At 31.5% G+C, this 17,109-nt stretch overlaps 3 protein-coding genes across 3 annotated transcripts; 2 read left to right on the top strand and 1 right to left on the bottom strand.

Annotated features, from left to right (window-relative positions):
* The first annotated feature begins 493 nt into the window (after positions 1–493).
* LOC140051289 (A disintegrin and metalloproteinase with thrombospondin motifs 3-like) lies at positions 494–4,939 on the top strand. The gene is made up of 10 exons (XM_072096453.1): positions 494–755; positions 1,122–1,237; positions 1,817–1,900; positions 2,307–2,448; positions 2,789–2,894; positions 3,215–3,352; positions 3,597–3,714; positions 3,876–4,056; positions 4,278–4,419; positions 4,563–4,939. The coding sequence occupies exons 1-10, from the start codon at positions 668–670 to the stop codon at positions 4,759–4,761; spliced, it is 1,314 nt and encodes a 437-aa protein (XP_071952554.1). The 5' UTR covers positions 494–667; the 3' UTR covers positions 4,762–4,939.
* Positions 4,940–5,046: 107 nt separating this feature from the next.
* On the top strand, positions 5,047–11,550 carry LOC140051291 (AP-1 complex-associated regulatory protein-like). The gene is made up of 6 exons (XM_072096455.1): positions 5,047–5,502; positions 7,409–7,481; positions 7,601–7,723; positions 8,160–8,329; positions 8,701–8,774; positions 9,072–11,550. The coding sequence occupies exons 1-6, from the start codon at positions 5,462–5,464 to the stop codon at positions 9,440–9,442; spliced, it is 852 nt and encodes a 283-aa protein (XP_071952556.1). The 5' UTR covers positions 5,047–5,461; the 3' UTR covers positions 9,443–11,550.
* LOC140051290 (cilia-and flagella-associated protein 96-like) lies at positions 11,460–16,481 on the bottom strand. The gene is made up of 8 exons (XM_072096454.1): positions 16,340–16,481; positions 14,893–15,032; positions 14,379–14,598; positions 14,036–14,173; positions 13,795–13,870; positions 13,166–13,345; positions 12,751–12,929; positions 11,460–12,446 (listed from the first exon to the last, which is right to left on the bottom strand). Exons 2-8 carry the CDS (start codon positions 14,981–14,983, stop codon positions 12,398–12,400), a joined length of 933 nt encoding a protein of 310 aa, XP_071952555.1. The 5' UTR covers positions 14,984–15,032; positions 16,340–16,481; the 3' UTR covers positions 11,460–12,397.
* Between the last annotated feature and the right edge of the window lie 628 nt (positions 16,482–17,109).

Here is a 17,109-nt window from a genome sequence, read left to right as displayed (position 1 = left end):
GATAGATTATCACATCCTCATTGTCTTGATAAATTCGTCATTTGAAAATACAATATACTTTTATTATTAACCATCTGATATTTTATGCACGGACTTGTTTACCTGCAGTACACCTGATTGTCAGTTGCATTCTTGCTGAGCCTTTTCGTTAAAACTCTAAAGGAGCGCACATGCATGTAGGCCTGGATATTTGATCACAAAATGAGTTCTTTTTTTAGTAATACAGTAGAGTACATAATATAATAACTGGGGAAAAATTAACAAACATCTTCAATTTGTTCTAAGCAATAATTATATTAAAGTCAGTGTTTCAACCAAACCATGACATGTTTACATCTAAAATCTTAAATGACGAAACCATCCTTTTTGCCTATCTTGACTTTACGTAAGAATATTGATAAAATATTAGCCTTTGTACTGATTACAGTTTGTATTCTGTATCAGGAAGGTAATACTATCATTTTATTATTGCCTCATGCTACCAGTTATATCCTTACAAAATGCTTCCTTTTTCCTTTATCGTACAGTATGAGGTCATTTACTTAATTCCTTGTTTAATTACCTCCCCCAAACATACACAAGTTTGACTAAATTAGGCCTAGGCCTATGTCAGTTCGGTTAGATTGTTTAAGAAGTAGAACTATTGAATTATTATTGACGTTGAAGAATGGCGATATCAGTCTCAATTTGTTATGTTTTTCTGACAGTAATGTTAATAGCTGATTCGGAGTGCTACAATCCAATGACGTCATACGGTATGTTTTATTCTGATACTACGTATTGTTGGTCTAATATACTGCATTACTTTTCATTGTACATGTTTTTCTTACTTGTTTTTTAAGTAACATTAAAAACGTTTTGATTGCTGCTTTTCACAACATGGCAGTCGTTTCTTGTCAAAAGCCTAATAATTAATAAGACTTTTGAGCAAAACAATTAGATATAGGACAATGCTTTTACGGATAAATGCCTGCAGGAAATAATCCATGGCGGGTCTTTCCCTTCCACACATCGATTCAAAAATGTGTTTAAGTTGCTGAGAAGAGGACACATTTTAAATTACATTATTATAAATACAGGGTACTAGCAAATGAGTAGGCCTATTTATTCTCCATCTGCAGAAAACAATGGTGGTTCAACTGCTAATCATATTGATGCAATAGTTTTCAGTGAGGTCAGTATGCAGGAACATCATGGGGAAGATGTGTCAAGATACTTGGCCACACTGGTGCAACTAGTAAGTTGTCAACACATATTAAACATAACGAAATTGGTCAAACACATGACACACTGGTGCAACTAGTAAGTTGTCAGACACGTATTAAACATGACGACATTGGTCAAATACATGACACACTGGTGCAACTAGCAAGTTGTCAGACACGTATTAAACATAACGAAATTGGTCAAACACATGACACACTGGTGCAACTAGTGAGTTGTCAGACTAAACATTGACGAAATTGGTCAAACACATGACACACTGGTGCAACTAGTAAGTTGTCAGACACGTATTAAACATAACGACATTGGTCAAACACATGACACACTGGTGCAACTAGTAAGTTGTCAGACACGTATTAAACATAACGACATTGGTCAAATACGTGACAAACATTATACAGTTCGCATAAATGGAACACTGAACCGTTAAAATGAACTCATAAATGTTATCTTCAAAAACTAAGTAAGCCTGCGTCATGGCAAATGGCAGAATAGTCGATCAACTCTCTCTTGAGACTGTTTGCAGAAGTACTGTTTGAAATAGACATAAGAACTGCAATAATGTACATTTTTCAATTCAATTTCGTTACAGGTGAATGAAGTATTCAATAGCAAAATTATAAATCTGAATCTTACCATTTCAATAACCACAATGTATTTAATGAATGAAGTGGAGGTAATGTATACAAATACACATCTTATTATTATTTTATGGCAATGTCACAACGTTTTATGTGACAAAAATAAATGATGGTGGTGCCATATAAAATACGATAATGTTGACGTTTTCTATAATCAAATTGAAGGAAATTTTGAATTACACTTTGCTTTCTTTAAAAAAAAAACTATCTAACTATTGTATTAAAAAGCATGTAAGTTTTGCGCAATCCAAGTTATTAATAACTAGTATCAACGAACTTCACTCAATTCATTTACCATAATATATTTAATAATAAGGCTTAGATTTCAATTAAAAAAAAGGAATTCCTTTCTTGCATATGATGTTATAATAATCCTTTAGATTGAATATCAAACTCATTCGTTGAATCTTTAGATTATCATTTTAGCGTTATTATTTCTAGTCTAAAGATAAGATAATTGAGAACAACAAAATGAGAAGTCTGCAACGATCATGTTATTGGGCTTCTAAACAAATACATGAAAACGACACTGAAACAACAGACCTTGTTCTTTTCTTTACAAGAAAGAATTTCGGAGCAGTTGGTATGTTTTATAGCAGATGAATTGTTATCTTACGTTAAATAATGTAACAATAAAATTCTTACAATATACAATCTCAGGTTAAATGTACTTTTATAAGAATGTGAGAAACATTGGCCGTGTGGTTGTTACTGTGGTTGCTACTGTTTGTTTTTTGTTTTTTTTTTGGGAATGGCAAAATTACCAAAGATGTCAATGTGATGGTAGTAGAAGATATACGTTGGTACCGTATTAGTCAATTGAATTATTATTTGAAACTTTGTATATTGTTAATTCTAATATTATCTTTGAAGAGGCAAGGTAAACGCATTGCAACATATTGTATTACTTTACGTGTTTGCAGGTTATTCACCAGATAATGGGATGTGTGATGGACGGAAAAGCTGTGCTTTGATAAAGGACAGTGGTTATATGACATCTATTGTCATTGCTCACGAAATAGGTCACCTGTAAGTCCCCGTATTTATTTACATTCTTAATTTATTTAACCACATTTTTAACAGTTTTATTTACCGTATTATAAAGTTAAACTAAAATGAACAGTGTGACTGTTTTACTTTATTAAATGTAATTATAAACTCTATTTACAGTGTGGTTAGGCCTACGTCAGTGGTCAAAAGCAAATTCTGAATGTTCTGTAATAAAGAAAACATTCTTCTTATCTGATAGACTACTTGGTTATATAATAGTATATATAATTTCTTTATAGTTTTCCTCTCTAAACTGTAAAATATTGATTCAGTTGTTGATTTTCGTTATCTGAATATAGTTTTGGACTTGAACACGATGACAATTGTATTTACGGTGATGTTGACTTTAGTATTATGGCAACAACACTGAAAACTACTATGTTCTCAAATTATCAATGGAGCAACTGTAGTCAGACCATATTATTGGACACGATAGGGTAAGTTTTGTAGGTGAAAGTTCCCGAAATGCAATGATTAATCACATAAGACATTCTAAGTAGTGTAATCAAGTTTACAATTCATTCTGGAAACACAAGAGGCTGTGAGTGGTTTTAATATTTTTTTTAATGGTTGTACATCCCACTAACATTTTATCTTTCTTCATTTAAAAACAATTTCTTTTTAGGATTTTACGATTGTACATTCTCCTACAAACATTTTATTTTTTTTCTCCATTTGTAGTGATTTTAGTTGCCTTGAAGACAACAAATCGTCGTTTAACAGGAGTGATTCCACTAAATGTGTCCACGTTGCTGGAAGGAACAAAACAGCGTGCCCATGGTACACAGAAATTGATGACGTAAATAATATTATATCAAATAACTATTACATTATTTAGGTTATCAGGTGTAAGAGAATGATAAGATTGTTCCATGTCTATTGATTTACGGAATCCAATGAAAATTGATAAACAAGTTGAATAAATTGAAGGAGTAAGTTTTAATTTGCATTTGCCTATAGAGTTGCTCTTCCGGTATTTGTGTGAGAAAGAGCAGTGTGAAACAACAGGACCAAACTACGCCCACAATTGAATCATTGGATGCCACTCCCACACAACCTGTCACACTTCCACAGGAACCACGACCTGGATTTGCCTGGGTCCTGAAAGGCTGGACAAAGTGTACTTTCCCTTGCGGTGGAGGTAAGAGCGGTGGCATTATGAGAAAATAAACGAAATTAAAAATTACATTGCAAAATAGATATCATAGTCATGATTATGTCTCCTTTTTTAATCTTGCTTGTGAATACAAGGTAACTGAACACAGACCGTAAGAATCACGTAAAAACGCGGAAAGAATATACGATTACAATATAATAACACATCTGAACATCTTAGTAAACTGTATACACTTTTATTTCCAGGAGCAAGTTATAAAGAATACGAATGTAAGAGTTTGAGCGACAACACAGTGAGAGCAAATATTAATTGCAACCGCGAAGGATTCAAACCATCCGCCAAGGAATGCAACACACACCCATGTGGGCCTATATCAAATGGACGCACGTAAGTATTGGCATTATTTGTGCATTTTGCTATAATATCCTGTGATGTAAGGACATTTATCTCATTTGCTATAAAAGTTTCCACCCGGTTTTAAGTTTACATGATTATTGATTTTTTTCAATTGATCTTTATACAATTTTCAGCTTTCGATGGAAAGTAGGTGCTTGGTCTGAGTGTCGAACTAAAACATGTGATTCAAAGAAGCCTAAAGGTAAAAAGACAAGAAGTGTAAAGTGTATTAGAACAATGGGTGGAAAAGACAAGTCGGTGAATAAATCAAGTTGCACGAGTATCCGAGAAATGCCAATTACAAAGAAAACATGTAGGCCGAACTGTAACTAACGGTGTCTTTTTTCACAACGCTTGGCACAAGAGGATCGATCATATATTTTTGTCAACAACAGAGTAATAAAATTAGAGTAGTTATTAAATAATAAACAAATAATAATTTTTCAACGTAATTAAGATGAACATAGATATAAACTACAAGAAAACTGAAATAAATTAGTAACAATTTAAATCTTTTTTATTTTCTAAAAAATCATTTATCATTTAATGTTGATTCGATGCTGGTGGTATGGACATAATTTAAGATGGTCAGGAACATAAAATACAAGAAAACTGAAATAAACCAGTAGCAATATTAACAAAATCATTAATACTAATACCAAATTGTATAGATACGCTGAATGAAGACTAACGATTACTCAATCAGTAACCAAACTTATTGGCCCAAAAAAACAAGCCTATTTGTACAGTAAATGGAAAAAAGTGAATGCAGTCATGGCGCTCCATATGCTAAGTTAGAGTATCTCACGTGATACGGTAACGTCATCATGTGATCACACGTACGTACGGGCTGAGGAGGCAGCAGCAGTAGTAGTAGCAAAGAATATATATCACGGCAGTAGTCATCGACGAAGTCAACAACAACCGTACGATCAGTGGCCTAGGCTAGCTAGGCCTAGCTTTTTTTTGTAGATATGTCAGCAGAAAGATGTACTTAAGCCATATTTTCTATAATAAATGATTATACATAGTGATGGGGAATTGTTTGGAAACACTTTTTGGAAGAAAACCACGGTGAGAAATAAGTAACAAAAATATAGGGTCTACCTAGCTAGGCCGGCGCTAATGCAGTTTCGTACCCACCCCTTAAAATTACTCAAAATCTTCATCCAACCTACTCACGAGTTGTCTACAACATTCTGCAATCATAAAATTGTAAAAAATCGATAATTTTTTATTTAAAACTATTTCTAATCAATTAATACTGAGCACCCTTCGGAAATACATCGCCAGCTTAGCTTCGCGAAAATCATCGCTAGGCCTGCCGATAAAAGTACGGAGGCCTCACAGGACATTAACTCTATTAATAGAGTAAACAGTTGCGTTCTATAGAGGGCGTAGTTACTAACGTTTAAAGCACGCACCAAATAATTATAATTTTCATTATTATTTCCGACATGCGTTTCGTATTTTTAATAAAGAAAAAGAAATACTATACAATTGCTGTATTCATCATTGTGGGTATCATCATAATTATGTTATGTTTTTAATTTGTTCTTTCATTTTACTAGTAGAATTTCACACAGAAAAGAAGATAAATATGGAACTGCTGACTCTTGAAGATATAAGTACTGACCAATTTTCCTCTGTTTTAGTTTATTTTACATTATGGTTTGTAGGTCAAATAAATAAATGAAATGAATAAAAAGAATTACAGTACTTCATTCCTGAGTTACATTGTTAATGTTATAAAACAATAATCAAGCTATGACGAATTAATTGTTTTAGTATTTGTTATCACTAGCTACACTAGAAACGCTAATGGTTTCCCTGTTTTAAGATTTTATAGAAGTATATTATTATTAATTAACATTTTTTATTCACCTATGAAAGACCTCTTCAAATACATGGAAATAGGAAATGCAACAAAAACAGAAAGATATAATTTATTGAAATGTAATGTAAAGTAATACAATAATTATAATAAAAATGTTTTCCATCAATTACTAGAATTTATTTTACTTCTGCTGACACTGAATACATCATTTCATGTCTTTCATTTCTTCTTTTTTATCTTCTTTCCTGTTGTGTTTATTAAAATAAAATCAAATAAAACATTAAATAATGAAGCAACTATTCATTAATTTATTTCAACAATATTTTATGAGGGTGGTCCATCCAGCCGAAGCTGATCATTAGGGACCCTTACAAAAAATATAATTTGACAAGACAATAACACACAACATTCAAAATAAATAGAATTTCTAAAAATTAACAACATAATTAAACACAAAATATTTCTTTATGAAAAAAACTTAAAATCCGTTTCATGAGGAACATGTAAAAAATATTTTATTATCGCCATAATAATATGATCATAACAGCGTCCTCTATAGATCGATGCCCTATGAGGCCTCCGTACTTTCATCGGCAGGCCTAGCGATGATTTTCGCGAAGCTAAGCTGGCGATGGATTTCTGAAGGGTGCTCAATTATTAATTGATTAAAAATAGTTATAAATAAGAAATTATCGATATTTTACCATTTTATGCTTGCTGAATGCTGTAGACAACTCGTGAGTAGGCTAGATGAAGTATTGAAATCATTTTGAGTAATTTTAAGGGGTGGGTACGAAACTGCATTAGCGCCGCTAGGCCTAGCCTACCTAGCTAGGCCTAGGCCAGCAGGCTAGCTAGCTAGCCTAGCTAGCTAGAGGGGCCTGGCCTAGGCCTACCTAGGCTATGTTATTTCATATGATATATTATAATACTAGCCTCTAGGCCTATATAAAAATAGGGCCTAGGCCTGTACAGACAGCAGTACAGTAAACTGCACTTTTTCAATAATATTTATTACAATTATTCAGTGTAGGCCTAGGTACTGTAGGTAGGCATACAGTACTGTTTCATAAATGAATATTTAGTATAACCAGGGTTTACAACTCCCTGGTATAACCTACCTATCCTATATTTATTTTTCAGAAGGAAAGATTATTTTCGTGGAAGGTATCAAAATTGTGATGTAGGAATAGAATTTGAGAACCTAATTGAAGATGTATGTATTCATATTCAAAATAGATTGCCCATTCATTTCATTTTCATTTTACATTTTTTTAAAAGCATTCTGATGGATGAACTGTTATTAAAAAAGATGAATTTTACTTTATTCTTCAGGATGGCTGTCAAGCAGATGGTAATGCAATTATTACATATGAAGAGAGGGAACTTTTGAATGACCATAAATATAGAGATTTAGTAGCAGCCCAGAAAAAAATTGATGCAGAAATTGATCAAAGGGTATAGTCCACATCGAAAATTGTTTTTATTGTTTGATGGACAAATTGTAGAACTGATAAGTTTTTCAAGATAAGGCGAAGTAAAATAGTTTCTAATTTATATATCAATAATGACCTACTTTATTATTAATTTGAATTGGCTGGAGTTCTAAATTAATTTCATAACATAGCATATAAAATATTAATTAATTTTTATGGATTCACATTGTATTATTACCCATACGATCTAAAAATGTGAAAAAAAACTGATAAATATTCACACATTATACTTTTTAACTTTTTTTTTAACTTTTAAAATTGCAGTTCTGAAAATATGATAGCTTTTTTTATTTTGCATGTTTTTTTGATACTTCAGTACTGTCCTAAAATTATAATTCTTAATAATTATGATGGAGAATACTATTAATAAAATATAAAACTTGTTTTTTAAATATTAGTTACAAAGAGAAGAGGAGGAGATAAAACTAGAAGAGGAAGCTTTCATAGCAGCTAAAAGAGAAGCTTCAAGAATAGCAAGACAAAAGAAATTGATTGATGATGAACATAAGGCAAATAGTAATGGTCAAGTGAAGTCATGGCTGGGAGAGGATGAAAGCCAGTGGGAAATGTATGTAATATTTATTAACAGTAGTCTTTAAAATTTCAATAAATGTTGAAGAGTATAAAAATCAATTTTAGGTTGAGACATGCTTTTTATATAATTTTTTTTTTATAAATTGCCACCATGTCCCATTGGCACTACCCACCAATTATAGAACTGTACTTTCCACCAAGCTGCAGTTTCACAGTGTAGCACAAACAAAAAGCAGGCTCAATAACATTCAAGTGGCAGTGGTATAATTATGCTATCACGTTATTCTGAAAATGAAAGAAGTTATTGATGTCTTTTTGTTTTATTAACACTTTTTCTATAAATAAAAAAAATCCTATTTTTTAAATGGTGTCACTATGAATTTAATTATCTGATTTCCATTATAGAGCTGGTGGTCAAGATGATTTTGAAATGTTTTTAGATTCTGTGAAAGCAAGATCATTGGCTGTACGAGCAAATGGTAGGTTTAAAATAAAAAAATTGGCTTGAATTTGTAAAAGATGTATTTCTTATTTACCATAGGTTACACTGTCCACATCATTGATGCGTTAATCCAGTATGAAGAAATGCTTCTAAGTTCATCAACAGGCAGTTAAGAGTTTATTTTGACCTGTAAATTTATCTATAAAAATTACTAAATAGAACATACTTAATCTAGCCACTGTTACTCCAAGTCATCAAAATATGTTTAAACCATGACGAAGATTAAAGAAATAATTGATATTAACCTTTTAAAATACACGATCTTTAAATTTAGGTATGCTTATTACTGGAGATCAAGATACGAGCCCACCTAACGAAAAGTCGTACAGCAGTGGAAAAGATCAAACTGTGTCATCGGATGATGCATCGTGGGAAGGCAATTTTGTAAATGCTGATATGACACCAGAACCTATTGTTATTGCCGCCCCTCCTGTGTCAGTGGGTAATCATTTTGGAACAACAGCTAGAGAAACAGAAGCCGTGTCTAATCAAACCACATTAAAGACATTTGATGCACAGCCAATAAAAAAAGACATTCCAAAACCAGTAGAACATGCTGCAAAGACCGTATTGGATTCCAGTTTGAAGGACTTTGATGATTTCTTAGATGAGCTTGAACTCGAATTAGATTTGTCCGCATCATAAAACAAAGTAGTATAATTACATTTTCTTAGTACAGTTCACTGGTACTCTTTTTTACCATTAAAACACTTTTTTTTAAACCAGATCAGGACAGCGAAACTGTCAAGGTTAGTTTTTACTAATTATTGGTTTGGAAAAAGGAATAGTTTCAATATACTTATACCTACAAACCAGATGAACATTTTCAATCACAGTAAACACTATTTTCGCTTTTTTTTCTCACAAATTACTATGGAAATAGTATGTTACTATAAAATGGAATTTAGCCTATATAGATATTAAATATTGGTTACCTTATGTACTGTAGTCCAAATTTTATTTATTAAAAGATAAGGATATTTGCTAATTCATGTTTAATCTTTGATTTGAAATGTATTGATAATACTAATAAGGTAATAACATCACTATCTTTCCTTCAATAATAGTTCATTCTTATATATATATATTTGTAAGGGTGTGTGGCGCAGTGTGTTGGATTGTGAGATCGCGGTTCGAATCCAACTCTGCCGCATTGCTTGTATCCTAGATACTTTACTTACGTTTGCCTCTCTCCACCCAGGTGTATAAATGGGTACCCGGTTAGATCAAGACGCAACTTTGTGCCGATTACTAGCTGCATTACGGGAGTATGTTTCCATACGTGTTTGATGCAAAAAATGATCGGGGTAACAATGTTCAGCGCTTAGAGGTTTCACAAAATTAGGCGCTATATCAATCCAGGATATTATTATAGCGAATTTAAGCAAGCTCTCAATGCGATGCACAATATTACCCCAATCATTTTTTGAATAAAAAACGTATGGAAACATACTCCTATGCAGCTAGTAATCGGCGCAAAGTTGTGTCTTGACAAAACAGGTACCCATTTTATACACCTGGGTGAGGAGAGGCAAATGTAAGTGAAGGTCTCTTGCCTAATGATATTATTATTGTTATTTATAATTATTTAAAAGAAAATATCAATACTTGTGAATTTTGAAAATAATATAAATTTTAAATGTTTTTCTTTACTTTCTTAAAATTATGATTAATTATTTTAAGCAATTATTTATTTTTAAAATACTGTATATGTTCAATTTATAGTAATTTTGTTTATTATGTTTCATAGTTTAACTAAATTGCATGTGCTGTACATAATTATTCTAAAATAAAAAATTAAATTTTATTTATTCCTTTGAAAATACTGATAGTAAACTTTAGACACAATCTAATAGTAAATTAAAATGTGTTATTATTAGTTAAGCATTGCTCTAACATCTACAAATAAGAATGTCATGAAATACATTTAGAATGAATTTAAGATATTAAATATTAATAAAGAATATGTTGGTAACACCATAGAAGAAGTGTCCTTTGTAAAAATAAATATTTTCTGAACAAAAAGTGCAGGATTTGAACCAGGTATTGAATTCTTTCATCACAGTGGTTAGGTTTACACAGTTTTGTGTGTACTGTAGAAATTTTTCTTTTCTATAAAATATATTTCTTTTATTGCACATTTAATTATTAGAGAGTGTATATTTTGCTTTTTAATATACTTAGCCTATTATATTAATTTTTCCATTTCAAGAAAACTTGTTATTTATTTGAATTTATGGTTCCTTATATTAAAATAAATGTAATCATATTTCAAAGATATTAATGAATATTGTATATTTGTGGAAATGAACAGCAACAATTACATGAACACAAGTAAACAGTAAAAAGAATAAAACAGTACTGAGTAAATAGAAGAAAAATGAACAACCTTACAATAATGAGATCGTTGATGCAAAAATTACAGTTTTACTTAGTTTAATTTATTAAAATCGTTTAAATTGTTACCATTACTTTTCAATGTGGAGACCAAGTCCCTAAAGTAATGCATATGCTAAAAACAAATAGTGTATATTTATTACAGCACAAAATAAGCAAATGTGTTCCATTAAGAGTAAAATTCACAATATTAATTTATATATAAAATATATATGAAATCTATACTGAAGACATTCAATGTTAAATATGTAAAACGAGCAATTACAATAATTTTGCATAATTACATGTGACATAACAGATTCACGGAAGAAGATACAAAAATTAGTTATGTTATTTATTATTAATTTATATATAATGCGGCTTTATTAACTGAATCATCTTTTTTTATACATTATTATTTACTGTATTATATTTCTAAAAAAAAATATTTATATATAAAATATCAGAAATTATAATGTTTTACTCAAATATGAATATAAAAGAAATAAATGTTTATTTGATTGATTGATTGATTGATTTAAAACATTTTATATGAAGCACATGGATTTTATTGCAAAATTCAAGCAGTTGGCCGCCGTGCAAAGATTTATTTACATGTATGTATATAAAATGGATAAAGTTTCATTAACATTTGTTCTATGGGGCTTTGGGTGTGATTTTAAATTACATTGCATGTTAAGAAGTTATCTGGAAAACGGTATTATGGAAGATCCTTTGCTAAATAATTAAATAATTTAATAGTAATTGGCTATTAGTAATACTGTATATTGATCTAAAAACACTTTTATACCAGACTGGTATATACTATACTAACATATGAACATTTATGTCAAAAGTAACAAGTGGTTGGATTTAGATAATCAGCAGATATTGTTGAAGAAAATCTGATAGCAAAGTATTGTTTTTGTTTCATCATCACTGACACTATGAAACACTATAAACAATAAGCCGTCATATCCTAAAGACTCTCAGCAAACTTTAAAGATCTTTGTAATTCCATGAGGATATATTATCAAAATATTAACTTATTTAACATCTTTATTACTTCGAATAGTACAATACACACAATATAAAAATATACAGAAATGTTCATAGTTTACAGGTGGTTTTCATAATTAATAATCCATTTAGGAGCTTTGGTTTTACTAATTTTTGGTACAGTAGTTAATGGCTAAATGATAACTTCAATTTGTTCTGTCCTTATTAAGAATAAGATGATTGTGCAACCATAAAGTTGTTACGATTTATTCGTCTGCAAGAAAAAAAAATTAAATGTAAGATATATTTTATACAACCAATGAAGATAATTTATATAGCGCCTAATGTTGTGAAACCTCTAAAGCGCTGAACATTATTACTCGGTCATTTTTGCATCAAACATGTATGGAAACATACTCCCATAATGCAGCTAGTAATCAGCGCAAAGCTTTGTCTTGATCAAGATAATGCAGTCACAGTTTTGGTACTGTACCATTTTGGTTATTTGTAAATATTTTTTTTTTATTTAGTTTTTATTGTAATAGTTTTTTTGATTGGTACTACACCATTCCACATACCTTATAACATTTTGTGTGACAATTGAGTTTGTTGGCGCACTTTTTGGTCCTGGCGATGGCATGAATATTTTCCCGCTGCTGTTCATTGATGGTGGTCCTTTCTTTATAACCTTTATCCTGTATGGATCCTCCGAATGCGAGGGGTAAGGGTCAAAGGTCCCTGCTTTTGATCCAGCAATCTAAAATAATTTCAGTAAAAAATATTTATATAAATAATATATTTATATGACTTAATTAAATTACAGGATATTTTATGGCAAATTGTATTAATTTGTTGGCAGTACATAGCCTTAACAAACTAACAATGTATTGAAATATTTATTTTCAGTAGGTTTGTAGCCAAAAATACTCATACTCAGTATACATTATGTTATGTGTGTAAAGTAAAGTTTTAAAAGTAAAAATAAAATTCTACCTTTTTCGCAGGTGAACTTGGTTTAAATGGTTTAAAGTCCTTTTTGACACTTGGTTGTTTTTTGACAGGTGGAAGAGGCTTATCATTTACATATGGATTACCATCAAAATATGACTTAGGGTGCATATTTAACTTGAATGATCCTCCTTTCATTGCCTTTTTGTGGTCATCTAATTCCCTCTGAAATGCAAATACAATCAGGATATAAAGGTAAATATATTTATTAATAAATGAACAAGAAGAAGAATGGAGTGGAGTTGTGGCTTGGTGTTTATGATGCTTGGCTACCACTCCAAGGGTTCTGGGTTCAAGTCCCGTCACACGTCAGGATTACAACTCCACTCCCAAAGACTTGTAATAAGACTTTATTTATGTAGAGCATGTTGTGTATATGTTTGTCTTGTGAACCTCTGAGGGTCCCTAATGATCAGCAATTGCTGGATGGATCACCCTCAATAAATATGGTCCAAAAAAGATACTACTATTTGTACACCAATATCAATTTTCGTCAATTGTGATATTACCTGACTGCAAAGTATGTGTCCAAAAGCTAAGTAGATTTTGTTACGCTTTTAAGCAAAACATCAGACCAATAAAATAGAAAAATTAACTATTGATGTCTTACTTACCACTCTTAATTCTTTTCCTTTGTCAAAATGATTTGACGAATATGTGTAACCTTTGCCAAGTGTTAGACCTACAAAACTGCACAAAATAACATCTAAATTATTGAACTGTATACATATTGTACAGTATAGTATGTAAACAAATATTATTACTGCTAATATTTTATAGATTTAATACCAATAAAGAATATAAACAAAATTAACTCATATTTTTCATTTACATCTAACAGTAATTATAACATACCCATAGCCAGTTCCTATTTTTCCTGGGTTGGTAATAACATTTTTTCCTGGTGATTTATATTGCTTCCCTCCTTTCTTAACCGGACTAAAAGCTGATACTGGACCAGAAAATGTACCGTAATGATTCCCATTTCCAGATCTGTAAAAGAAAATGAAATATGTTTATAAATAAAACTAATTTTATACATCTTTTAATTAATTAAATACTCATAAAAACTCATTTACTGGTATGTACAGTACACAATATTTGCTATCTTACCAGATTGTTAATATGTATTTTGGACCAAACTTTTTATAGAATACCATAATTATTTTAAGCAACTGTTTAATAACAAAGCACTCACGGTTTTTTATCACCATTGCTGGGCAGAAATGCTTTTCCAATGTTTTTCTTTGAATTTTGTATCCTTTCTTGCCGTCTCCGCTTTACTGGATCACTGTATGCTTCTCCTTCTAACACACGATTAAACTTGGAATCAAAATAGCCCACCTGGTTTGACGATCTAGTCTTTGATCCTCCGGGTAACATTTGTTTGTTCTTATGCGCAGAAACATTAAATGATTCTATGAAACAAAACAAAAAAAAAAGATCACATATGATCAAAATTTAATATAACGTTTAATAATAGATAAATAAAAGAGAAATGTATATTACTGTAAACACAGTACATGTCATGACAGCACAAGCAGAAAGAATGCTGCAAAATAAGACATTTAAAAATGGTCAAGACTGAAAGTCTGTTACATATTAATAATGGTTTTGTATTGTTTATTGAAAAAATAAAAAATACAAGTTAAAATCTGTAAATTTAATATTTTCATTCAAAATAAAAGATATATATTTTTCTAAACACTTACTATTTCCTCCTCCAACATATCGATCTCCTATAGTTGTGTATCCCATCTCTTGAAAGAGACCAAGTCTTTCCATATCCGTTTTTCCAGCCATATTGTTCGATGCTACTTAGGCTAGGCCTACTGTACCCCTAGACCTGGTTCTGAAATAAAATAAACATGTTGAACAACTTGAAATAATGAATTTTTTATTTAGTGATAGTGGTGTGTAGAAATGTGCACTTACAATTACATCACAAACTATAATTAGGGCGCCTCTCTTACTAGGCCTAACCTAATAAATTTAAAAAGGGGTGCTAGGCCTATCTAAAGATAGACAGGCTATTGCGTATGCAATTTAGTAATCAATCTAGGCTACCACCACTCCTACAGTAGATATAATTAAGCACACAGCCGGCCGCGATTTTTTTTTTCGTACATAAGTTGGGGACCCCATCATGAAACGTCACAAAATAAACATGAATAATTCATCAGTTAAATTTTCTTGTTCCGTGTGCACCCAAGCGTATAGCAACAAGAAGTGATTACACAAGTGCGGTACGATTCTAGGCCTATCTCCGCTGTTGTTGGGGCGTGCGATTTCATAGCAGAATAGCGGCGTTTTGTGTGGATTGTCGAAATAATCAGCCTTTAGTTTATGGTGTTTTTAATATAATTTATTACTAAAGGATTACGTGTTAAAATTATAGTTTCTATTAATACTATTAGGCCTAATTATTAGTCTCTAAACCCATGTCTATTCTAGTAGTAGCTGTGTGGGTGTGTGTGACGTGTGTGTGTTAGGTATGACCAAACTATCTTTGGTATGACACAATCCGAGTAATAAGTCAGCAAAATTAAACAATAAACATTACAGAAAAATACATTTTTTATTCTCGTGAGTCAAATCTTCCCATCTGATGTGTTCATATACGCGCATTTTTAAAGTTCCTTTGAGTACATGCATATTGTTTGATAATAAAATAGCAGAATTAAAAAAATACATTGCACAAATTATACACATTCTTTATTCTTGTGGGTCTAAGCTTTCTTCGGGCTATGTCCAATGAATTACTACTTAGTTTAATGTCTTGCCTAGCTGTCGATTTAGCCTCGACTCGACACATTTTGTGTGAAGAAGAGTGCGCGAAGGCAATCACGTGAATTGACTTAGAATCCTAGGCCTACTGTAGAAAGTATCGTATCGCAGTTGTGTAATCACTTCTTGTTGCTATACGCTTGGGTGCACACGGAACAACAAATTAAACTGATGAATTATTCATGTTTATTTTGTGACGTTTCATGAGGGGTCCCCAACTTATGTACGAAAAAAAAAATCGCCAGCCGGCCCTCGCGGTGGTGTTGGACACAATACAAACAAAACATTCTAACTACACAGTCAGAGTACAGTGCCTACTATGCTAGACTCGGCTAGCCTTCTTCTTTCTTTCTATAGCTTACTTTTACTTACGATTGTTTTTTTACTTTAGCAACTTGTATTATTATGTTCTCCAAACGATTACCAACATGTCAAAATCATAATAAACTTGTTGTTTTTTCTCTTAAATATCAAGAAAGAGATCCTGTGATGATGTGTGTGCCGCACCGTGGGAATGTGGTGGTACGTGTGTGTGTACACAAAAACAACAATACTGGCTTTAGTTGCTAGGAGACAAGTCAAGTAAAGTTTATGACACGCCACAACTGCCATTTCCCAAGTATGTTGGGTATTTTAGTTTCCCCGTGCATCACCAATATTTGTACGCGAAACGTTAATATATATTAATTCTAAATATATAATGCGTATAATTTATTCGTAAAATATTAAAACCGTCATTATAAATGCAGACAAAAACGAGATTATCGATAAGCTCTTTTGCGTGTCATAGCTATTTAAGCAAACTTTGCTTAGTCCCCGATAAGGTCTGGCTTTAACTTTTGGCATAAAATAATTAAAAATGTGCTTATGCAATCCTTGTTCACTCAAACAAACGTATCTGCAGTATCATTATATAATGTTTTCAAAATATATTTAATGGTACGTAAATATATAGGCCTCTGTAATATCTAATATAGGCCTAGAGAGGGAAGGGCAAACCTTCTTCCTGTACTGTCTGTACGATTGAAACTAATTCAACCACCAACAGACCACTAATAAAACCAATACAGAACACTAATTCGACAAGAAGTTGGACTTCAGTATGTGACGTTTGTTTTTACGTTCGACAATTTGTTTTTACG

This window comes from Antedon mediterranea, chromosome 6 (assembly GCF_964355755.1).
Source record: "Antedon mediterranea chromosome 6, ecAntMedi1.1, whole genome shotgun sequence".
NCBI classification, from domain to species: Eukaryota; Metazoa; Echinodermata; class Crinoidea; order Comatulida; family Antedonidae; genus Antedon; species Antedon mediterranea.
Note: the sequence above shows the minus strand (reverse complement) of the source record. Positions and strands in the feature narration are given on the sequence as shown.